Source organism: Dysidea avara, chromosome 5 (genome assembly GCF_963678975.1).
Source record: "Dysidea avara chromosome 5, odDysAvar1.4, whole genome shotgun sequence".
In the NCBI taxonomy this organism is placed as follows: Eukaryota; Metazoa; Porifera; class Demospongiae; order Dictyoceratida; family Dysideidae; genus Dysidea; species Dysidea avara.
The window spans coordinates 6,392,783-6,417,538 of NC_089276.1; the positions used below are offsets into that span (position 1 = coordinate 6,392,783).

General features: G+C 40.2%; 3 protein-coding genes across 3 annotated transcripts; 1 reads left to right on the forward strand and 2 right to left on the reverse strand.

Moving 5' to 3' along the window:
* Positions 1-59: 59 nt before the first annotated feature.
* On the reverse strand, positions 60-5,360 carry LOC136255358 (tyrosine-protein kinase SYK-like). Its single transcript, XM_066048102.1, has 9 exons — positions 5,256-5,360; positions 4,706-5,162; positions 3,502-3,991; positions 3,012-3,191; positions 2,791-2,924; positions 2,306-2,446; positions 2,010-2,150; positions 404-516; positions 60-333 (listed from the first exon to the last, which is right to left on the reverse strand). Exons 2-9 carry the CDS (start codon positions 5,120-5,122, stop codon positions 186-188), a joined length of 1,764 nt encoding a protein of 587 aa, XP_065904174.1. The 5' UTR covers positions 5,123-5,162; positions 5,256-5,360; the 3' UTR covers positions 60-185.
* On the forward strand, positions 5,293-11,231 carry LOC136255376 (very-long-chain enoyl-CoA reductase-like). Its single transcript, XM_066048133.1, has 12 exons — positions 5,293-5,436; positions 6,879-6,929; positions 7,131-7,182; positions 7,953-8,003; positions 8,203-8,306; positions 8,540-8,652; positions 9,962-10,067; positions 10,122-10,138; positions 10,191-10,246; positions 10,438-10,539; positions 10,823-10,957; positions 11,012-11,231. Exons 1-12 carry the CDS (start codon positions 5,431-5,433, stop codon positions 11,137-11,139), a joined length of 921 nt encoding a protein of 306 aa, XP_065904205.1. The 5' UTR covers positions 5,293-5,430; the 3' UTR covers positions 11,140-11,231.
* LOC136255342 (filamin-C-like) lies at positions 11,188-22,094 on the reverse strand. The gene is made up of 5 exons (XM_066048080.1): positions 21,998-22,094; positions 21,665-21,947; positions 21,462-21,616; positions 20,890-21,078; positions 11,188-16,115 (listed from the first exon to the last, which is right to left on the reverse strand). Exons 2-5 carry the CDS (start codon positions 21,942-21,944, stop codon positions 11,397-11,399), a joined length of 5,343 nt encoding a protein of 1,780 aa, XP_065904152.1. The 5' UTR covers positions 21,945-21,947; positions 21,998-22,094; the 3' UTR covers positions 11,188-11,396.
* Between the last annotated feature and the right edge of the window lie 2,662 nt (positions 22,095-24,756).

Genomic DNA, 24,756 nt, shown 5'->3' on the forward strand with positions numbered 1-24,756 from the left:
CGAACAACTTCCAACTGTGTAAGTTGCATAGTGCACGTAGATATACGGTGTAACAAATGTGTTGTGAACAATTATGAATCAATTGTAAACAATGGCATGACATAAATACAAATCATCATTACAAAACCATCCATTAAAAATTGAAGAAAAGTTAAAAATGTTCATGAGAAAGAAGTGATCTAATGTTAGGTCTGCATCTTGGGTAAATGCCGTCGAGATGGAACTTCTGGTCTAACTGGACCTGGTTGATTTGCTCTTTGTGGGAAAGATGAAACACCGGAGATTCTTTTCATCACTTCACTTAGTTGATTAAAGGAGGGCCTATCTTCCGACCTGTGTGTGCATGAAATCAAAACAGCAAAATATCAATAATAAAATAAGACAAGGTTGTATGGCTACTTACCTGTAGTTCCAACATGACAACATGATGTCATATAGGTCTGAGGAACAGTCCCTGGGGGCACTCATACGTCTGCCAGATTCCAACATCTTCAGTATGTCTTGGCCTTGCATACTCTGTGAAAATGTTATACGTGTGTCTGGTACATCAGTACATTCGTACATGTGTAGTCTACACACACATACAACCGGCAAAGTTTTTGGTTGCTTTGTACACAATCACTAATCATCCTCCAAAGGCAGGAGTAGTACCTGCAGGAAGCTGTAGTGCCAATAACACTAGCTAACAAGTGGCAAACTGTGGGTACTAGCATCAAGATTACCCTTTGAGTTTACTGTGTCAGCACCACACCATCAACACCTAGACCCAATGCTAATGATGTAAAGAAAGTAAAAAGAGCATCCACCGTAGCTAGACCACAGGTTACTATTTTGTAACCCAACTGCAGGTTTCTAGCTGTGTTAAATTTTCTAAAGAAACCTTTAGACACTGGCAAACTATGAATAGGGTATAAAAGCTTTAACTATAGCTACATTGCACTAAACTAGCATCACAAATGCACAATACATGTTGTACCAGCGATATTGATAAAGTTTCAGTATTTATTGCACATCAATGATTCTTGAATCGCCGGGTAGACTGGAGCAAGGTAGTTAAATATTCCTTGCTCAAGGTAGCAACTGGTCAAACCACGAGCCTAATGGTACTGGCTGTGCTGCACGCACGCACCCATACACTTGCATGCCATGCAAACACTACACTGCGTACACATTTGTACACACATGTAAATATGGGGTAGAGTACACAAAAACTTTGCAGCATGAAATTTTTCACGAACATTCATAAAGGCTTACTTGCCATGTACAGTTGGTGAATTCACGAACTGTTCATCAAGTAAAGCAGCACGCACCACTCTATGTTCATGAACTATAATGACCGTTGTGAAAATGAAGCCACTGCATGCCTGGGTGTGTCTATATTGCTAGTGAACTTTTTTCATGAACATGTGCCTCACTTCATGAAGACGAAATAAAAGCTTCATGAAAACATGCCTCACTTGAAGCAATGAATTTCATTCTTCAGGAAGGCAAGCCTTTCTTCATTACCACAATCAATCTTATTATATGTAAGCTTGCCTTCATTCCTTGGTCACACGTAAACAGTCTTCTGTGGTCAGTGTTTAGCAAGAGCAACTCCAGGTAGTAGCAAGAACAACAGTGATAACAACATTACATCTGCAGCAAGAACAAAGCAGCAGCAAAGGTCAGTAGCAGCCAACAATAGCAGTTGTTCCTGACATCATTTATGAAAGTTCACCAGTTCATGAAAGTACGATACGTAGGCAGGCACGAATATTAATTGGCACTGGTTAAATTTAAGGATGATCCATGAACTTATCTCTATGAATTTTAGAAAAGAAGCAACAGAACTCTATACAGCTGTGCAGATGCAACTTTAGTCAACTAGCCAGTTCATGAATGTTTATGACAAGATCATGAAATATATTTCATGAATGGTTCATGACATACGCTTGGAGCAGTGTTCATGAAAATTCATCTCTTAATTGCAAAGTTTTTTTTGTGCATCCTACCGTACATACAAACATTACCTGATAAGGCTTTGCTCCATAAGAAAAAGCCTCCCACAAGGTCACCCCATAGCTCCACACATCTGATTTGCTATCAAACCGAGAATAGTAGATACACTCTGGAGCATACCACTTCAGCGGTAACCTCCCAGTATTGGCAGACTACAACAAGAGACACAACATCCCAGTAAGGTATAGTACAAACATAATACACATACACAACTGCCACAACATCAACATACAGTAACACAGTCAGTACATAGAGACTGCATGCGTTGCTGTGATAGTAATGACAGTGAATGTAACACACTACACACCTTATAATAATCCGAGCCTACTCCGAGTGCTCTAGACATTCCAAAATCAGATATCTTGACAGACGACTCATTGGCAACTAATACATTTCTTGCTGCTAAGTCTCTGTGAACAAATTTCATCTTTTCCAGATATGCCATCCCCTAATATAACAATTGCAGCATGTAAAAGACCATATGCACAACACACACACACACACGCACATGCTCATACACACACAAATGCACAAAAGCAAAGTCTTCGGCTACTGTGATAGCACAGTCGTACCTACCCAGTGAACCAGCATTGGGACACCTGTGCACTACTCAGGTGAGTAAATCCTCCTGGGACAGGACTAGTAACTACCCCATTGATATTACAGATGGGTGCGGTGTGGGTTGTGTGTTTGTAGTGTGCCTGTTAATTGAAAGGCCACACAGCTGGCCACCTAGCCTACTGTATGCACACACACACACACGAACAAAAGCATTCATGCACATACACGCACCTCACAGACTTGATACATAAAAAATGTTACAGTGGTAGTGGGTACATTGGCACAATTCACTCTCAAGTACTTGTTCAGTGGCCCCAGTTTAGCTAACTCCATCACTAACATAATTGGCTCACCAACACATATTCCTGAATAATGAAAGATTAGACGAATAGCCACATGAAATTATGACAACCTCTAAATAACTCCAAATATTACATGCACACCCAGCATACCTATTAGCTTTATGATATTGGGATGGTCTAATGCTGCCATTGCATCCGCCTCTTGAAGAATCTCTGATTTCTGTGTTGACGCTTCAGTAGTCTTCAATTTCTTCAGGGCACACTTCACCTCTGGACTGCCGTTTTGTGGGTGATAATTTCCCTCCAAAACTTTACCAAACACACCAGCACCTTAATATGGGAAACAAAAGAAATAAACCCAACACAAGCAATAGACTCTAACTAGCTACTGTATTAAGAATCAACAGTTCAAAGGTGCATGTGAAACTGTGGAGGGAAAACCATGTGGTGAGGTGTTGACCAAAGCCTATGGGTTAAAAGATGTTTACCTTAATGCATTTGGTCACTCAAACAACATGTCTTGAATAGGGTGAATCACACCAATCACATTGTCACTAGAATATATTTTGACCACCAATGGGTGGTTCTATAATACTCCAGAGTCCAAACAGAAGGCCACTTGCTCACTCAGATGACTTACCTAGCTGGCCTAGAACTGTAATGTCTGTGGGATCAATTCTTTGAGGTCCATGTCGCACTCGTCCTTGCATACTGCCTTGTCTAGTACCGCCATGTTGGAAATATGATACAGGACAAGAATCTGCCAGCTTGCACAGCAAACCATCAGCTGTACGAGAATAGTGGTCAACAACTTGTAAAAGGTTTTCAAACTTTTGCCCATTTTCAATCGATAGTCTTCCAAGATTGTCCATATCCAACTTGTAATGATACACAGTCAACTGGTATAACACACAGAGGGCAAAACTGTTCACTTGTACTCTCTCACGTACAAGAAACAAGCCATTATTATTAGCACCAGAGCTAACTCGGCTGTAAGTTAATAGTCTCTCTTCGCTCTCATCTCTTTCCAGTGCACCATGAAACCATTCTTGTCTCTGATGAAGAATTCCACCAATCAACTGTTCAAAGGCACTGCGACGATGAATCAAAGCATCGTTGATTTGATGCTCCTGCAACACAGAAGGGACACACATTGTGTGGCCTCTACATTATATGGCTTCTAGGTGTAATGTTACATTTGCTGCCCACCAGCTGCTTGGGAAGTAGGGAATTCCCCAGGTCACATGCAACAACACACAGTACTGAATGTATGTATTTCTATATGAGATAGTAAAATACACGTATACAGTAAGTATTGGTAAAGCATAATTTCTTTTTTTTTGCCCTAATGGCACTCCCTTCCACCCACATGTCTTTATGGAAAACAAGCTAGAAGAACAACATAAAAAGGGAAAAAGAATTTACCTACAGAAAACACACCTAAAAGAACCTACAGAAGCCCAGGAAATGTTAGCGAACTGGTAGATGCCCCTCTGCAATGGTGAGATCTATTGCCGGGGGCACATCAACGTGCTTAGAGCGTGATCGAGAAACACGGATGCACATAATGGAGGAACGCAGAAGGGAGAACCCCAAACTGCAACGGAGCCAGCCCATCACCACTGAATATGGGGAACTCCGCTTCTCACTAAGTAATTGAGCCAAATGCTTATTATAAGTGGTAGTGGCATTATCAAACATGCTTATAGAGCGACCCCAAATTCCAATATTTAACTGAATTTTTGTAGCTCAACTACACATGATGCAGCCCCGCATAGTATAGTCACTACTATGGGACATAGAATTCTACTCATACAACACAACAGACTGATGTATAGTCTTACCTGATATCCTAGAAGTCTTGCTGCTTGTCTCGTAGCCTCTTTCATTTCACTCGCTGACACAAACCTAAACCCTCGTGGTTCCACCCCAGGTGCTCTACTACAAGGTGTTCTTAGAGTTGTTAACAATCCATCCAGTTTTGTATTGTGGTACCTCACTAGTTCTACTGGTCCATGGAACTTCTTACCATCCTCAATGGCCAATGACCCATCACCTTGGCGGGCTATTCTATAATGGTAACATCTTCCCTGGTGTGATAGTGTTAGTGCGTACTCTCCAGTAGTCGCCAAACTGTCGCGTACCAAGAATAATCCTTCTGCTAGTCCTCCATTGTGTAACAATTCTTCCGCTTCAACGCGCGATATTCTACCGTGGTACCAAGGCTCTTCTGCTGGATCTAGCCATCCTGTACTCGCCATGCCGTCCTGTTCGCCAGTGTTTCTGTTCCAAGTGGTAACCCTAGGAGGTGAAAACGAGGAAAAGTGAATTCGTTCAGACATTGTGTAACTCGTGCGAGAATTACAAGCATTTTATAAAAGTCTTTCTGCTTGCCTGTTTTATAGTTTCAGTCGAGGCCCTCCCTTGTCTGTTTTCTTTGGGGAAATGTCTATTTGCTTGAATCACGTGATCAGTACTTATCAAACACGTAGTTTTACGGACGCTCCAATTTGCTCACTTGCGTGTACTGTTGGCTGAAGGGGGTTGACTTTATCACTGCTTGTTAAAGATGAAGGTGTGTAGTGTCTAATATCTGTATGTATGTGTATGGTGTATGGTTTAATAGGCATCTTGCATGTCTGTCTTGAGTTTCGTGACCTTTTGCATCACGTGATAAAGCCACGCCTTTACAAACACATTACACCTGAATTTTATTATCAAAAATGTGCTATGGAGGCCTGGCCATGGCCTATTATAATCTGCATTTATATCCACTTCACCTAAATCTAATGTTTTTTGCTTAGGTTTATTAATAGTTCATCCACATCACCTTCCAGTCACAACTAGACGTCATTTTCAGCTAAGGAAAACATTTTTCAGGTAGGAAAGTGTAAGAATAAGCTTTACGAAGGCTTTTGATAATCCTTGTAGTGACAGATAGCCTGCTGTTGCTATGATTTTGGGTGCTTCCTTCAATAATTAATGACAAATGACCGCCTGCCTGCATCAAATTGAGGAAGTGGCTGATGAGAACTAATTTGCCTGGCCTTAAGTACAGGACCAGTAGAGTAATCTGCATGTCAATGGTAGCTAAGCTACATTATCATTGCTATGGCACTAGTCAAGCCATATTTGGTGTTCCTCTTTGTAAGGTAATACTCACAACCTTTCATGGTGTTATCTCTTCTTACAACTTCAAGGTGATCACTTGATTAGCAAATATTTTATAAAGGGTTGGTCGGGCCTGAGAAACAAAATATTTAGTTGAAGTAGTCTTGTAATCTATGTCTGACCTTTAAATTATCCCTTTTAAAGAATTTGGTTACTTGGTTGTGTTCCCATTGCTCTGTCTCCCCACAGAGGCTTTTAGCTTAGTATACTAATGGAGGGGATGGATTGGAGCTGTCTATAGATACAGGTGAACTAATAGGTATCAATTATGCCTGTAAGCTACAGCTAGCAGCCATGCGCAAGTAGGTATTCTGAAATGCATGAATGCTCTCAGTACTTTTATTAAGGAGAATGTATTTCAGTGCAATAGTTTCTTGCAGGTGAGTTTGTGATACTTAAAAGGCAAGAACAATTTTGCATGTGTCTGTGGATCTGCATCCCTACAAGAGAGCACATCAATTGCCTGTGTTTTGTACCTCATGCAATACCTTAGGCCACCAGGTACAATTTACAGCGGTCCTAATATAGATATGAGTAGATTTGTTTCCTGTGGCTAATTAGGAAACACGTCACATGACCACCCAGCCCATCCTAGACAAATTATAGTTTATCCGCAGAATAATGTAACTGCTTTTAATGTGGTAATGTTGTTTCTTGTTTTTCTTCCCTTTGTGACACTAGCTCAAACTTTGTTTGCACAATGTGTAACTACCCAATGACAATTCAATATTCAGGACACCTCCCTTGTATATGCATTGTAGAATTATGTCACCTCTGTAATGGACTCCTTGTGTTGCCCACTTTGTGCTGTTCACAAAAAGTCACAATGTCAGTTTTGCTTGACAGGTTCATTTGGTACATGCAAAGAGCGGCAAGGACTTGGCCACCATTGATGATGTAAGCAATTGTGTGTGTGTTTGTAAATTGTATGGTGCTATGATCTGACTTGTTTTTTTATAGCTAGAGCTAGCTTGAAAAAATCAACAGTATACATACATACAATAACATCATGGCTTAACATTTAATTATAAAGAAAAAAATAACTGTTTTTGTTTTCATGCAAATGAACGTGACAATGCTAACATGTGTATCATGTAGTTGAATCCTTCATCATACATCATTGAAGTGAAGAAGAAATACCAGAAAATCAGTAAGAGTAGTATGATAAACAGTAGCGTCTTCTAGTTGTGTGCTGTGTGTGGTGACTGCTTTAAACTGTGATGGGGAAAATCTAAAACAGAGTTACAATGTGTAGTATTTTACTGCTTGACTGTTTATTTGGTATGGCTGTCTGATTTCTATGAAAGAATTTTGAATTTATTTGAGAGTGCTGCTTTGAATGTTAAGGAGCTAATACATATATGAGGGACGAATTTGCTAGGAGTGTTATTTGTACATGACCAACTAACCTGTATAGTTGTGCTGGTAGCTGGTATGGTTTTTTTAGTAGAGATTGGATGTAGAGAGATACCAGCTCCTTAGATACTTGCAAGTTATGTGGGGATCAGCCACCTGTAGTTTTGCATGGCCAGACATCTATCTCATATCCTCATTTTATTTGTAATGTCATTGGTCAGTGAGAGAAGGTCTGGTGAAATTTCGTTGACAAAGTCGTGCCAAAATTTGGTTCATTGGCTAGCTGTGTGTTGTTAGCATGGTAGAACATAAATTTTACTGCATAACTTCTGATACTGTTGCTATGTACATAGCATTTTCTTGGCAAGAACAGTAAGGAGCTATGGTAACTATTTAACTGCAAACACAACTTTGTCCACCAGACCTGACCCTATCTCACCAACCAATGATGTCCAAAAGAAAATGAAGAGGTGAAATAGCAGTCTGGCCACTCAAGACTAAGTCACCACCATTTGTTTCTCCATTCAACAAAGTTTCATTGTTTTATTTCTATGTGCTTTATAGAGAAGCATCTTTACCCATCAAGGCAGGCATTAAAGAAAGGGACAACAAGAGGTTTGTTCCTTTGTGTCAGGGAACTCTTTTTACGTGTTTGTATGGTATTTGTGTGTGTGTGTGTGTGTGTGTGTGTGTGTGTGTGTCTCTGTGTGTCTCTGTGTGTCTGTGTCTCTGTGTGTGTCTGTGTGTGTAGTGTAGTGTGCGTGTGCTTGTCTCCTTAACATTATGATTGATATTTATTAAACCTATTTTTCAGAGGATAAATTACTTGATGACAAAGACACGTTAGAGAAACACGGTATCAAAGATGGTGACAAACTTTATTTCAAGGACTTGGGACATCAAGTTGGCTACAGAACAGTAAGCATGTGTCCATTTCCTTATCCATGTATGACATGGGTGAGGTGAAGCAGACTGTGGTTTAAATGGCTGTGTAGTGTGGCAATATTTAGTTGTACTAGTATTACTGCAAATGGTGGTGCACTTGTTAGCTATAACCCTGCTTTAGATTATTGTTATACATAGTGTGTATAGTGTGTTCAGTTTATTGGTGTTAATGTCAACAGCTGTACTGTTACATTCATTTTCTGCAGGTGTTTCTGGCTGAATATGCTGGTCCACTGATTGCCTATCTGCTCTTCTACCTAAGACCCCCACTGGTGTACGGTGCAGCTGGTAGTGAGAAGCCAATAGCATCAGTTGTGCAGTAAGTGTGTGCTGATTATGGGTCATGTAACAATGCTGTTGGATACTGTCTATTGGGGGTATAAAATATAGCGATAGATGCTATTTTTAGCAGTCAAAGGGAAATAAACTTTGAACTTTTGCGCTACAAGTATGTATGAACCAGCAGTAACATAAGTCTGCAATTAACTTTTGATGATATGCAATATTTACATTTAATCAAAACTGTACATTCTCCTTATAACCTACTGTCAAGAAGAATGATCAACTTTTATCACCATAGAGCCAACCTGTATCATAAACAATGCTAGTAAAGGAAGCCTCATGTCACAAAATAGAGATGAGTGACTGTTACAGGGGTGGATCCAGGAGCTGAGGGGAGGGGCACAAACAGGCTACGTTGTAAGTGGTTGGGGAGAGCAGATTCTCTTGTTAGTTGCTGCATTTTTTGAAGCAGCAAATAATCACCTCTTAATAGTGATTTGGCCTTTGCAAATGGTTGTAAAGTCTTAAAAGCTGTTTAAAAGGCTATGAATGTCTTGAAAAACAGCAACACGATAATTATTTTTAGAGGCACTTGGTGCGCACAAAGGTGCTGAGTGATAATTTTACAGTTAGTTTGACTTTGGTTCACTTTGGTTTCAGGTGAATTAGTAATAAATGCTAGTAAAATGTGCATATACTTTGACTTTGGTCTTTAGTATTTTAATTAAAAGAAGTATGGTATGGCTTAGCGAGGGGGGGGTTTGACCCAAATGCCCCATCCTGGATCCTCCATTGTGTTAAACCTAAAGGCATTCAACTAATACACAGAATACAATTAATCACACAATTGTGATTAACTGTAATCACCTACAATTGTATGCAATCGCACAGCCCTATTACGCTTGGCACATGTGTGTGCCATCTTTTACTTTACTTAGCTTGACGTTTCTTTCATAATGCTTAGTGATGTACTACTCTTTAACGTAACGTGAGCATTGCAAAGTCATGCACAGAAGTTTTGTCATTTAATTGCTAAAGTAAATGGAAAAACCTGTTGTTGTACCTGACAAGCGTGTGTTCTATTAGAGTGTTTGACAATCAATTTTGATGTGTGCAATTGCGCATGCAGTGAGGTGTACACATACAGTGCTAAGTCTCCAATACTCAGCAACAGAGCAATGGGCCAGTGGAAATGATGAACTCAGTAGTTTTTTAATGTATTGGCTAGTCCTAAAGGAGGGAAAGTGTAAATAGACACATGTGTTTTTTTACCACACATAAAATATGTAAAACGATATGTAAAATGCATTGCTTTGTTTATATCCATTGTGTTGTTTTACATGTAGTCTTGCTGCAATTTGCTGGTCCTTCCACTACATCAAGAGGTTACTAGAGACGGTGTTTGTTCACCGATTCTCTCATGCCACCATGCCTATAGCTAACCTCTTCCGGGTAAGTGTCTCATCTCTTTACTGTATTCACCATTTTACATGATATGTATTACAGAACTGTGGTTACTACTGGTGAGGGCTATATCTGTTAGTGTGTGTATTGTGTAATAAGATGTGGTTATAGGAGTTTTGGAGCATTTATTTCATACTTCATCAATCATCCACTGTATACCCCACCATGTGAGTGAACTATCTTTGGGACCTCAAGAACTGTCCTTTTAGAATGGTGTCCTGGTAGAGTTGTATTACTAAGTGTATATGTTATGAAGTAGCAGATGTCCTGATTATTAGAGTGTCCACATTTCAGAGGTGTCCTCTTTGAGTGTGGTCCACTTGTCAGTATATAATACAGCTACTTCATTGTACTGCAGGTTATGGAACACCACAGATCTATGGTGCACTAGTGTTGTTCCTGATATGTGAATATGGTAACTACTCCATCCATACTGCTCTCAGGGACTTGCGACCTCCAGGTGAGTGATGTGCGACTGTTGGTATAATTATATCAAGGGTAGTGATTAGGCCTGTGGTAGTTACAACCAGAATCTGGACTCAACATTTGACCATTGGATCGACTAGCTCTTTGATTATTTATTTTAATGCCCTAACTACACAGTTGTACATTGAAAGTTTGTGTAGTTTTGTGAAGCTGCTGCACCGATCAAATTGTTCTAACAGCACAACAGTGTCAAACTCTAGAATTTAATTAATAATGGTGTCTAAGAAATTTTCATCAAATTTTTGTTACCATCACAGGCTCCAAAGGAAAGAAGATACCATATGCTACTGGTAACCCGATGACGATACTGTATAACTTTGTCAGCTGTCCAAACTACACCTATGAGACTGGTGCATGGCTGGCATTTGCCATCATGACACAGTGTCTACCAGGTAAGAATATGCTTCATTTAATGCTCACCATCACCTTATTTTGTAACCATCCAGTTGTGTTCTTCATGCTGGCTGGTTTCTACCAGATGGCAGTGTGGGCAAAGGGTAAACACCGCAACTACAAGAAGGAATTTTCTGACTATCCAAAAGGAAGAAAAGCCATTGTGCCATTCCTGCTGTAACCTCTTCCTAGCTAGGCTAGCTGGTTATGTTGTGTTACATGTACAACATTCATGTTTCTTTGAAATAATAAAACTACTACATTACAGCATTAGTATTGTTACACAGTAAAGTGTGCTTATGTCATATTGGCTAAGGAGACAGAATTGTATACAGTACACTATTATAGCAATGAAAAAAACAAACTAAAAGTCTTTTTATAATAATATTCAGTTCAGAACAAACAGTTCAAGGTCGGTAAAGCTAAAATAAGAATTGTCTATTTTGTGACAACAGTGAAAGGACTTCCTTTGAGATGTTGGCCATGCCATTTCACACTAATTGTAGTTTCACCAGGTTCTGGTATGTCATAGGTAACACTGAATGTGTAGTCACCGTTGTGTTTGATTGAGACAAATTCTGCTGGGACATATGCACCACAGACGCCAACTTCTAGGAATCCGTTGCCTCCAGCCTCTCGAGCATCGATCATAAAACTTCCGGGAGTTTCCAGTCCTGTGATGATACACTTCTCAGCATCTGGAGGAGGTCGGGTGACTGGAACGGAGAATGGACTTCCTGGAATATCACGTTCTGCAAACATGATGTGGATATTGTAGACACCAGCCTTGACTGGTAGGTAGTTTACAGTAAACACACTATCGCCTGATTCACTGCATTGCATCTCGGCTTCCTTGGGTCCCTGGATAGAAAGATTAAGGGATGCCTCTCCAGCATCAGCTGTATCCAAAGTAAAGTAAGCGTTCTCATCTACAAGTGCTCTTATGAGGCCTTCTCCATCTGCCTTAACTGCTGTAGGATCCGCAATAGAAACATTGAATGGACTAGATTGCACATGGTGTCCAGCAAATCTTATATTGACAGTGTACATGCCAGCATTTGGTGCGGTATATTTCACTTCCAACTTGCCATCACCGAGATTGTCTATGTCAATTGGTAGAGCTGCTTCATCAGGTGTGATTATCTCCACTGTAGCTTCACCTGGCCCAGCTTTGTCAGTTTCTACGATGAAGTGTGTTTCTTCATGAGCCAGTACTCCTTGTGGTTCAACTCCAGGACCATACACTTTACAGGCAGTAGGGTTAGATACAATGATGTCATTACCATCATTAACAGGGAAGTCATTGTATTTGACAGTCATCCTGTATGGAACTGAAGCATGTGGGATGTACTTGACTTGAAAGTGATTATCATCCACCTTTTCTATACTGCTCTCTACAGGAGGAGCGCCACGTTCACCCTCAAACTCTACACTTAACACACCAGGACCAGCAGCCTCTGTCCAGCAATCAACATAATTACAATCATCAAGGACAGCACATTGTAGTCCATCTCCAGTTAGCTCTACAGCAGCTGGGTCAGCTATTGGGGCAGCAAATGGTGATGCCATTACAGCTTCATCATCAAAGTTGACTGCTACAGCATGTTCACCAACTTGAGTTGGTGTGTACGTTGCATGGTAAACTCCAGGCTCCTCTGCAGCACATAAAGGTAATTCATTTGTTTCTCCATCAGGTGTAGTAACACTGGCAGATACTGGAGCATTGCCAGCAGCAGAAGTGTCCACAACCACCATAGCTGGTTCACCAACTCGTGCACCTTTTCCAGTGATACCTGGTCCACTGCATACAACCTTCTCTGGGTCAACTAGTGATACAGTGAACGGTGATCCCTCCACAGGAGAATTACTAAATTTCACATTGACCTTGTAGTCACCAGCTGCATCAGCAACATACTCGACTTCGTATACTCCTTCATCATTTGGCTGACAATTAACAGCTGCTTCTGATGGTCCTTCTACTGCCAGAGATAGTTCGCCATTACCAGCATCACTGGGATCAATGTAGAATGTGTGTGGCACTCCAGCACGACCCTTCTCCAAGCCAGGGCCGTACACCTTCACCTTTGAAACATCAAACATATTCAAACGGATTGGTTCTTGTGATACTGGAGTGGCTGCATAGTTGACTGTTACTTCATAAGGACCAGGGACATCAGGATCTAGTCTGATCACCCAATTTGTGTCTGTAGTTTTCTCTACCTCTGCAGTAGCTTGACTGTCGGTTGGTCTGGCCAGAGCACATTCTAAATCAGCAGGACCAGCTTGGGAACAGTCCACTGCCCAACACAGTGGCTCTCCTGTCTGCAATGACACCTCCTCTTTGACACCTGGACCAACCACTTCTACCTTGCTAGGATCAACCACATTGACAGTGAAAGGAGAATTTGGGATTTGCTCATCGGCAAAGTAAACGTTCACCTTGTATTGTCCAACTTTGCGTGGGTTGTAGTCTACTTTGTAAGTGTCATCATCCTTCTTAACAATGTGTGGACGAGTGGCACCACTCTTAAATGATTGTCTACGCATGCTACCACGTTTCTTCTCTGGTGTGGCAATAGTTGGGGTGGCACTACGTGAGCCTGGTGCATCAATGGCCACATCAACAGCTCCAGCTCCAGCACCCTGTGTGTCAATGGTGAATACTGCGTCATGACCAACTTTAGGGCCGTACAACTCCAAGCCAGGACCGTAAGCTCTCACTTTTGAGGCATCAGTACAAGCTTCAAATACAGGAGTGAATGGGCTGCCAGGAATAGCCTCATCAGCAAAGTTAATATTAACAGTGTATTCGCCTGGTTCAATTGGAAGGTATTTGACAGTTGCTGTTCCATCTTGATGATCATCTACTTGTACTTCTGCTTCAGATGGTCCAGCTATGTTAAGGCTTAAGCTACCTTCACCAGCTTTCTTCATGTCTAACTGGAATTCAGCCCATTCTTTGGTGGTTCCACCTTCAAGACCTTGGCCATAGGCACGCACCTTAGAAGCATCTGTCTTCCAGGCTGTGTGTACATGGTAAGGACTCTCGGGAATAGCTTGGTCGGCAAAATCTATACTCACTACATATTCACCAGCTTCATCTGGGTCTATGAAGTAACGATATTTTAGGAGGCCTGGCTCTACTTCATCAATGTCAAGTTTCTCACCACCACCTGGTCCATGTACTTCAACATTAAGGTCACCTTTACCTGCCTTGCGATAGTCCACAAAGAACTCGGCCCACATATCTGTGGTCAAGCCAGACTCCAAGCCTGGACCATAAGCTATGACTGCGTTGGGATCAACAGCCGGAAGAATCTTGACATTAAATGGACTACCAGGGATATGCACGTCTGCCCATAAAATTGATATTTCATAATCTCCTGCAACCGGTGGAAGGTATTCGCAATTCACTACATTGTTGGCTTGATCTTTTGGAGTGATTGGAGCTTCTGCTGGTCCCCTCATTGAAACACTGAGTGCCCCCTCTCCACCTTGTCGCATGTCAATCGTAAACATTGTAAGCTCTCCAGATTTGTTACCATCTTCAAGGCCTTTACCATAAGCAAGCACCTTACTGGCATCAAAGACATGCAGCTTGATTGGTGTGTCCTTGATGGGAGCTTCGGCAAACGTAACATTCATCTTCAATCTACCAGCATCTTTCGGTGTGTACAGGACATGAAATGTGCCATCTCCATTGTCAGTGACTTTGGGAGCTGAAAGGTCATAGTCCTCTGGCTTGATGGGAACATGGACGGAACACTTGACATTGCCAGGGCCAGCCCCCCTTGCATCAACAAAGTACTCAAGGGGTTCATTGATGGGAAGAAATTCTCCTTTCATTCCTGGTCCAGTGATAGTCACTTTGCTGGTATCAGTTACGGAGACTGGGAATGGAGAACCTGGAATGTCATTACCTCCAAACTTAACATCAACCGTGTAGTTTCCTGGCTTGGAAGCAACGTAGCTGAAGTCATGTGTGTAAGGTGCAGTCGTCTTGTCTAAGGGGAGAACCTGCCCATCGGGGTCCTGGACTTCCACAGTTAGCTCGCCATGGCCTGCATCCTTGGTTCGTACCTGAAACATGCCAGGTATGTTGACACGTACTCCAGTTGGCTCAAGGCCAGGTCCACTTGCAACACACTTGCTTGCATCCGTAGGTGGTTCAACGTTGACATGAAACCGACTACCGGGAATCTGGTCACCACCAAATTTCACTGTAATAACATACTCTCCATTCTCCTTGGGTAAGTAAGTGTATTCGGTAACTCCATCTTCAACCTGCTTGCTTTCAACTGGTACAGAGCCTGACTTGCCTCGTACGTGAACATTAATCTCACCCTTGCCAGCTCCTTTTGTGTAAACTCTGAACCAAGCAGGTTTGTCAACTGATAGCTCCGACCCATCAATGCCTGGGCCTTCAGCATAACACTTGCTAGCATCCGCTCTGTCTGCTGTGACCTTTACCCTGAAAGGACTGTCTACAATGTGGAGACCACTGAATGTCACTTCCACAATATACTGGCCAGGTGCCCCAGGGGTGTACATGACATGGTATCGTCCATCATCAATCTCCTCAACTGTCATATTGTCAGCAGTGATGGGACCACGTGGACCTCGTATTGAAATACTGAGAGCACCTTCACCAGCTCCAGCTGTCTCAACCCAAAACTCTGTTTGGTTTCCCTCCTTTAAACTATTGCTCTCCACTCCAGGACCATATGCTCTGACAGCATCAACATCTGACCCTCCTTCAACTATCACTGTGTATGGGCTCTGTGGTACAGCCTTCCCTCCATAGTTGATTGTAATGGTGTACTCACCAGCTTCTTCAGGTACATAGGAACAGTCGAATATCCCCTTGGATTTCTCTTCCACAATAACGTCTACTTTTCCATTTGGTCCAGTAGCATTTACAACAAGAGCACCAGGTCCTGCTTCAGAGGCATCAACGACAAATCGAGCAATATTCACATCAGTGGTGAGGCCATCTCTCTCAATCCCTGGTCCATAAACCTTCACCTTATCAGCTTTAGCTAGGGATGACTTGATGGGGGCACCAGGCTTGAGCTGGGCATCAGTGAATCCAGACAAGTAAGTCATAACACTTAGTTCATCAACATTGGGATTAGTGATCTCTTCAGGTAGCAACACCTAATGGAGAGGAGAGATGATGATAAGTATAGCCCAAGATATTATATACAGATATATATACAGCACACACCAGATATCATATATGCTAAACATGAAGCTTTATTATAACAATTTATATATTTCATAGAGGATTATTAAATTGTGTAACATGTGCATGAAACCAACAAATACGGGGATTTATTACTTTTTGCAACATTGGAGAGTGAAAAGCGTAGAGCGTGGTATGGCTTCTTACATGTTAACTAGCCACAAACATGTATAGTTCACTCTGTGGTTGTTTACTGTTATCATTTCCTAATATGAACTATAGAACAACATTATTTGGTCAATTAAAGAAGCTATATGACGCTTTACGCTTTTTGAATTTTGCCTTCTGTGTTGCAAGTAATAAATACCCTGTACAACTTTGAATGACACTTGAAGGAGTTTTGAATATTAGAAAACAAATGATGAATCGTGTTAGTATACACAGATATTTAAACCACATGGGGAATTACTGCTATGAGCTTGACCTGGTCGTGTGATATATAGAAACATCATCAGAAAGTCCAGTTGTTTTAATACCATTTTTACAGGGCTTATAGAAAAATAAAATTATGTGAATGAAGGGTGAGTTGTCTCCACAAATTCACAAAGCAGACCACATTTACAGTTTTCTGTTGACATGTGGAGTTGTCGCTGAAACAAAAGAATTTCACTGAAACCTCAAAATTTTTCTGAAACTATTAAAGCACTTAGAAATGATAGCAAAAGGCTTAAGGTTATGCAATGTAGCTACAAAAGAACAATAACAGAATTTTTGCGAAGCTATTGTAATACTAAATGTAAAGTGCACAAGTACAATTTGTCAAAATGGTTACTACGGTGGTATTCTTTACATCAGTCATCGTGAGGTTTAGTGAAGTATGCAGTAGCGTAATGACCGACTTTTAAAACAATTTGAAACAAAATCCATGTGGAAACACGACAGGACAATGAACTTCCGATCACAATGAAGCTGCTTTGCTACCAGAGGGTGGACTACGGTAGGACATGTGTTTACGTATCAACAAAAGGATTACAAAATATTTCATGCAAGCCCAATGGGTGCTATAGAAAATAGAGGGAGAGTTATCAGGGATTAGACAAACTTTGTGTTCCAACTCGTGCTCTACAATGATATGGAGAAGTTAGGGAGAAAAAAAAAGACTCACAGCGATGACACAATGGTTATAGATTCTGTAAGAATGATCTTCCATGCCTGATATATTGCTATGAGCATGCATTCTTCAAAATGATTTTACTAGCACTGTTGATAACGTAATTCTATTGTCACGCGCACATCTTTTCTGGTGTATGATGGCTTCTGGACAGCCTATAGCTACAAGAAACCCACCAAACTATACACAAACAGGTAATTTGTCAACGTGGTGAGAAAACACATGTATGGTGTGGTATGTCACAGTTGTGTAAACAACACTTTAAACCAATCACAATTGACTACTTCACTACAATACTAATGACTTGAAAAATGTAAAAAAAATTGTAATACTGAAGAAAACTTACTCTAAAACAAGTGGATAATGTTATCTAAACTACTTACACACTAAATTATCAGGACACCTCTCCAATGAGGACATGTATCACTACAGACTTTGTCTCCTTTTCAACATAGACAAATTATCTCACTGTTTTACTAATATTTGGAATAATTATGTTTTATTTTGAAATCTTACACTAAATAGAGCACTTTTAAATTCAAACAAACAAACAAACAAAAAGTGTATAGAGACAAAGAAGCAGATGTGGCTATTGTATTGACCTCATCATTCATTATTATCATAACTCAAAAGGACAACATCTGATGGTTAACTACTTGACCACTAACTAAACAACATCAATGTGTGGCTTGCAACCACTATGTAAACATCTCCATGACAACACGTTTAACCACACCACTTGGTTTAAACCACATACACGCCACTTGACTACACACAGAGAAAATTATCTATGCTGACATTACATTTGCCATGGTGACATGACCACAATACTCTCACTCTAAAGGGGGTAGGATATGACTTAAGTGTTACTAAATCAATTATACAAGAATTAGAGAAAAAAAAAGAAGAGAAGCCTGCAAAGAAGCCCTGGCATTGTTCCCTTTGGTTGGTTTAGGCCCAGACATTTACTTCGTATTCCACAGGATGGGAAGTTGAAACAAGTCACTCCGGTTTTAGTGACAATTACGCATGTAACTAATATGCTGCTGAAATGACAATTATTATAAGTGGATGCTTAACACGTGTCCTACTCATTGCTCACACTAGAGTTCATACGTCTGCCAAGGATGTGTCCTGTAGGTGTCCAGTAAGTCATAGCTTTGAACCTGACAACACACTTAAGCCAGGCATGTGCCTGGTTTACTGAACTTGCTTTCATAAAAACGTGTGTGTGTGTGTGCGTGCGTGTGTACCTATCTATGTTTGTCCGTACGTACCCACATGAGCAAATCCTTTTAGTGGGTATAAGCAGTCAGCCTATGAAAATTAAACACTAAACAAACTTGAGCATAGGCAAGGTTTGCACTGAGGCAGTTTCTTTATGCCAGTTTGAAAGAAGGGTGTAGCTTCATGACCTACCTTCCCATTGGGTTCTTCATGTAGTTGAATACCGAAAAACACCGTAGCAGGCCTCTTTGGATACTGTATCTCTTCGATCGAAAAGAGGCATGTCCCTACATATGTGAACGAAAATGAAGGGTAGCCTTGAGGTTTTGTAGAGAGAATTTGTAGGAAAAAACACTATAGACAAACTATAAAACAGTTGAGAAGATACTTCTGTGCTAATATTAAGTTGTTGAAAGCGGTTGGTCGAACGCTTCCTTAGTAATGCATAGCAATGTAATTAGATAATTACAAAATAATCACCGATTACGATTACAATATATTTCCAACTATATAACTAGCGCCTGGTTTTTAGAAGTAGCACAACATCAACTTGTTCTCAAATTGTTTTTAGCTATAAAACATAAAACACTTAAGCCGTCGCATTTACGATTTACGAAGCTGCTTTCTATATTAGCAATCACCAACAACATTGTGAAGTCAGCCTTGTAGCAGTAGCACACAGCAAATTGTTAGTCATTTCAAAACAATTTTTTCAGCAAAAAAGGTATGCAAGAGCTTTTAAAGACACCAATTTTTTTTACAAGTTTCTAAATACACTTGACATGCACACAAACTGCATAAAATCGAACTATAACAGTAAAGAAAAGCAGTGAAGTAGCAAAACAAAGATGCCGGCAGTAAAAAATCACACTTGTCTTGTACATTACAACTCACGAGTTGTAATGGATCTTGCAGTACATTTTAACACCCCGTTCACACTACCAACCCAAGCAAAGCATGGTACCACAGGGGCTCCTACAGAGTGATAGAGAGCAGCAGCACTGCTCTACTTTACCCAAAATCTTTTGATGTGGTAAAAAGAATGTATACCACTAGCTTAAACATGATGCACAGCTGGTACTACACTTCATTGTTGTTAGGTGCCTAATCAAAATTTATTGTGCAGATTGTTTTAGCTCATTAATATCCAGCATATATGTAAGCTCCCAAGGTAGCATCAGAAGTAGCAGTGTGAACAAGAGCTGACCTGGTTTTAAAACTCAAGATTAAAAATAAATGAGTAGTGTGAACAGGTGTAAGACTTTGCATGTTGCTGGCATCATTTTAAGATCCATCATTAATTTCAACTAGAGCCCGGCGGTATTGAAAAATAGCAAACGGTATACTTTCTGTAAAAAAAACACATCATGGTACTACTAAATATCACTGTACTAATGTAAAAGCCATTGAAGTTTCAACCTATGGATAAACATGGTATAAAATATATAATGGCCCATTGGAAGGCATTAGAAATGTTCTACACATCATCAAACATCTTACAATCAGCTATCTAGTCAATACCACAACATCAAACTTCCTTGTTCATGTCAGAAATATCCAAAACATCACAATGAATTTTCCTAGCTTCTTAGCAAGTGAGTTGTATAACAAGGATCTAGATGTATATTAGCACAATCTGACAAGTTACCATGTTTAACTGTATAATCACAGTCTACCACTTTTTGTAGGAAGGCAAGAACATTGATGATGTAAGGTACATAATACTAGACACTATTAATTAGACTGGTAAGATCATTGTTGCTCGTTAATGAGCTATATAATTTGAAGTCAAACAGAACAGTTGTTACAATGAATAGTGAGCATGGCTTTAATTTAATGGGATTACAATTAGTCACCCACGATAACAAGGGCAGCTAAATAAAAGTCTAACCGAATGTTGTTGCACATGGCTTTGATCTTATAGCGTTTGTGCAGGAGAACTAAAGAACACAGAAATGTTTTGCAGTTAATAATTGAAAGCATTAACATTTTAATTAAATTCCTAACTTGTAGCAGTTCAACCTCACAAGCTAAGATATAACTGATTTGAACAGAGAAAGTTTCAATGTACAAAAAAAACCCGCTGTAGCGAAATAATATAGAACTCAGCTCCCTCCATGATATATTTATCTACCTGCAATACTGTGCAATATGCATTCTGTTTGGGAACTTGAGAAGTAAATAAAACAAATGCCCTCTTCGCACATCCCTTTAACTATTTGTTTTTTACCTTTAGAAGTGACCGACCTTTACATGCATTTTGAACACCAATGTTTAGTGTTAAACAAAACAACATACACACACACACACACACATTAAACAAATTGAAACACAAAACAAACACACACCTGTGGTACTCCTAGCCATTCCTCGGCTAATCCCATAGCATATGCAGCATTCTCCAATGGTTGACTGGGGTCCATAGTAACATACTCCGGACACAGTCCTGGTGCGTGAGCATCAACCAACTGAGCAATCATAACACCATCATTCCAATCTGTTGTGAAATTCTTCACATCAATCTCTGGCATCTTGTTCTGAAATGGACAACAACATGTAATTCATATAATGGCACAATTATATAATGTGATTTTCTCAAAATTTTGCTTAGTAAAAAGATGATAAACAGGATGGCCAGTTTAAGCCACAAAGTCTCAAGGAAGCACACCCCCACATCTAGGGTTAGTACAGAAAGGTGCAAAGTTTGCAGAAATTTTTGAGCTAGTGACAAGGAAGGCTCAGGACATCAAACATATCATGTTCCTGTGCACAATACAAACTATTTTCATAAGATGTAGGAGTTTACACTAGTGGTAGTTTGACACCGTCTCCCCTCCTGAAAAAATATGATAAACAGTGTTGGAAGCCACTATAATTTAGCTCTCCGTTATGTTACAGGAAAATAATGCCTGACACTAACCCGAACGTAGTTCAACATTGACTGGCGGGCTGTACCCGGCTTTCCTCCGGTGAAATCCTCATCACTAAATCTGGCGCTGATCTGATAGTGAAGGATAAGTGTCCATACTAAGCCAAGAATGAGCTTAAGGTTACCATCAACAATATCAGCAGTGCCTGTAGCGCGAGAATCGAACACGTTTTACAACACTACACACATCTTACCAATATTGACAAGTCTTATCTTCTCTGAATCGATGAACTTTAGTGAAATTTCGACATTTTCTAGTTTCTGTGCGCGCACTCTTGGCTTCTTGTTGTACTTGCCGACCTTTTTTTGTGACAATACTTGCAACAAGGTGATGAGACCAACTCCATCACTGAAGTCAGTGGAAATATCTTTGATCTGAATTCCCTGCACGCGAAGATGTTCATTGCACCATCTGGTGAACGTCTTCTTCTGAATTCGCTTCCACTCCGCGTCTAGATGCGACTCAGATGCCATGACCTACACAATTTAAACATGTTGGACACTGTTTGCAAAGACCCAATGTTTACCGTTCAGAGCAGCAACTCTACCGGCTTGCTTGTATTGAGTATATTAGCGGAGACCAATAGTCGAAAGAATTTATGCAAGTTGCGTTATTGGGTAAACCGCAACGTAAGGAATGTAATTACGACGTTAGTATACGTCCGTTTATTTTATTGTGATATCTTAAGTGATTTGCTTGTCTAGACCACTTTTTAAAAGGAAGAAGCCACCCGACACTGAGTGCACTTCTGCTCTCCATGCAGCAGCCTTCAGTGTAGTTTAGTCCTTTGATATCTGTTCATGCTATCCTCTGTAATACAGCTGTGCTAACAAAACTGCTAATCAGGATGACGACAGCAATTAAATCATGGAGTACCTAAACATTTAAAGGCGGGTAGCTAAAGCAGCCAAAACCATTCAGCCTCAACTATACTCCTAACTAACTGAAAGTAATAGTAAGTTTGTGTGGCACGTCACATCAGAATAGCTAAATTTTCAGAGGCCATAATTGAATGTCTGTAATGTATTTTGTAGGGCCTAATCAGCCTCGGCTGTCTGCCCTATTTAAAAAGCCACCTTCAGCTCAGACAAAAGAATTGGTACTCAAGGTGCCAGCACTGCATGTAGTTATAGAAAATTATGCAACCAATTCAGTGCAACTCTGGCAAGTTTGGCCAGATGAAAACAGCATGCATGCAAAACATGTAGTTCAGGATGTGTAAATATCCAGACACAGGTATATCACTTCAACAGCTATAGTGATAAACAGGAATACTTAAGAGGTGATGATCATAACTTGTTAGAACCTGATGAAAATAACATTTTTGTGTCAATTCCAGGCAGCTATGGCACTATAGAGATGTCCATACCAGGTATAGGCCCAAGTAGACTATCTAGGTACTATGCATGGCTTCCAGCATCCACTGACAAGCATCACTGGATCACATGTATAAGTTACCAATATACACCTTCTATATACTTCGTCACTGTTTGTGTTGGCTGGACAGATAGCTACACGTGCACACAAGCATGCATACGTGCATGCATTGATGATATCATTCCATGCAGCATAATTAGGTGACAAGTCTGATATGGACCTCTATAGCTTGTGTACTAGCTCACCATATCATATTACAATATGTAAGGAAGTGAAAGAAGCATATGGCCACTGACATGAATTTAGGTGTTAACTAAACATGGAAGATATCTTACAGCAGAGGTTGTTCTGCATGCAGAGCTGTTTAAATTTTCCGAGATTCTGGATCCTTTTAATTAACATTGTAAGTTTCTGACTTCCTGCCGGCTCAGTGACAGGCTTTCTGTAACCTCTTTATATTGTGGGATACAATAGGTGTATTGTGTTCAATCAACCATGTAGCTACCCCATAACTCCAATTATAATTAAATCAATGAGGGTGGTATAGCTAATGTACCTGCCAAGTGTACAACTATGCAGGAAGTGTGGGAAGCCATGATATATAACAGTAGGATAGGAAGAAGCCACAATACATATCATTACAACACACAACTATGTGAACTATGCAGAGGAAGCAGAGATGAAAGAAGCCAACACAATACATGCATGTCAATAAAGATTTATACCCTTATTTGGTAAAGTACTTAACTTCCACGGTTCAATCTGCAGTGTATATAGCTACACAGCTATACATCTACATCATGAGTATGAACTGAAATCCCCTCAAGCCTCATTTCCATGCGGTAGCTACCTGAGAAATATCCAATTGTATAGAATGATTTAATATAACACACCCTAATGAAGATTGTAAAAGCATCGTTCAGTGATTTGTTAAAGACAATTAAACAAACAGCCAAAGCTTAACACAATTACTCTGTATGGTGGCAAACTAAATGGACTAGTAACACTACAAAAACATGCATGTTGAATTCCATTCGCTACCTTTGTAGTAACTTAGCAACCAAACAAAAACACTCACACGACCCCACAACAAAATTCAATCACCCATAAAGACAATGTAACACATGACAAGCATGAAATAACTTCACACTCACTTCCAAGGTCTCACCAGAATAGTTACATACCAGAGTCATGCTAGAATGATAACAGGAAATAGGAAGAGCTACCATACACACGGAAATTTGATCTGTATTGCTATGAATACAGTTAGTTTAGATATGTATCATGGCTTAACTTCTCCTATTTTAAAAGGATATAATATAGGTCATGAGATATGTTTGTACTTTTCCCACACATTGTCTATGTGAGGGGCAATCCTTCTCGCTTCTCACATTATTGGATACTATACAAATTCTGGCAGAAAATGTCATATGTGACCAGATTTGACAAAACCAGGCTTCCACACACACATTCAATTCTTTGACTTTAACCGCTAGTAACTTGACCACTCAGTATGCTAATTACCCACAATCCTCACAAACTTCTTTCACTGCATTATGCAATAACAGTTAGGTAAAAATTTATAGCTTACTCCCACATTGAGTTATGGTCCTTCACAGTTGCAAATCTGGCGTGCAATACCAACATAAAAGCTATACACACTTATTATATGTTTGTATTAGCAAGATCTTTCTCACAAAACTATATATAGCACTATATGGAGAAACTCACTGGAAGAGAGCTACATCAGGAGCTCATCACCAACATGCAGTCCATAGGTATACCAGATGCATATGGGCCCCTGTGATGTAATAGACAATAATCAGTTTCAGCTTGTTGCTGACTATATGTGGTCATCACATGCATATGTGTATACTCTCAATGGCCATACATCAAGTGAGCAGAGTG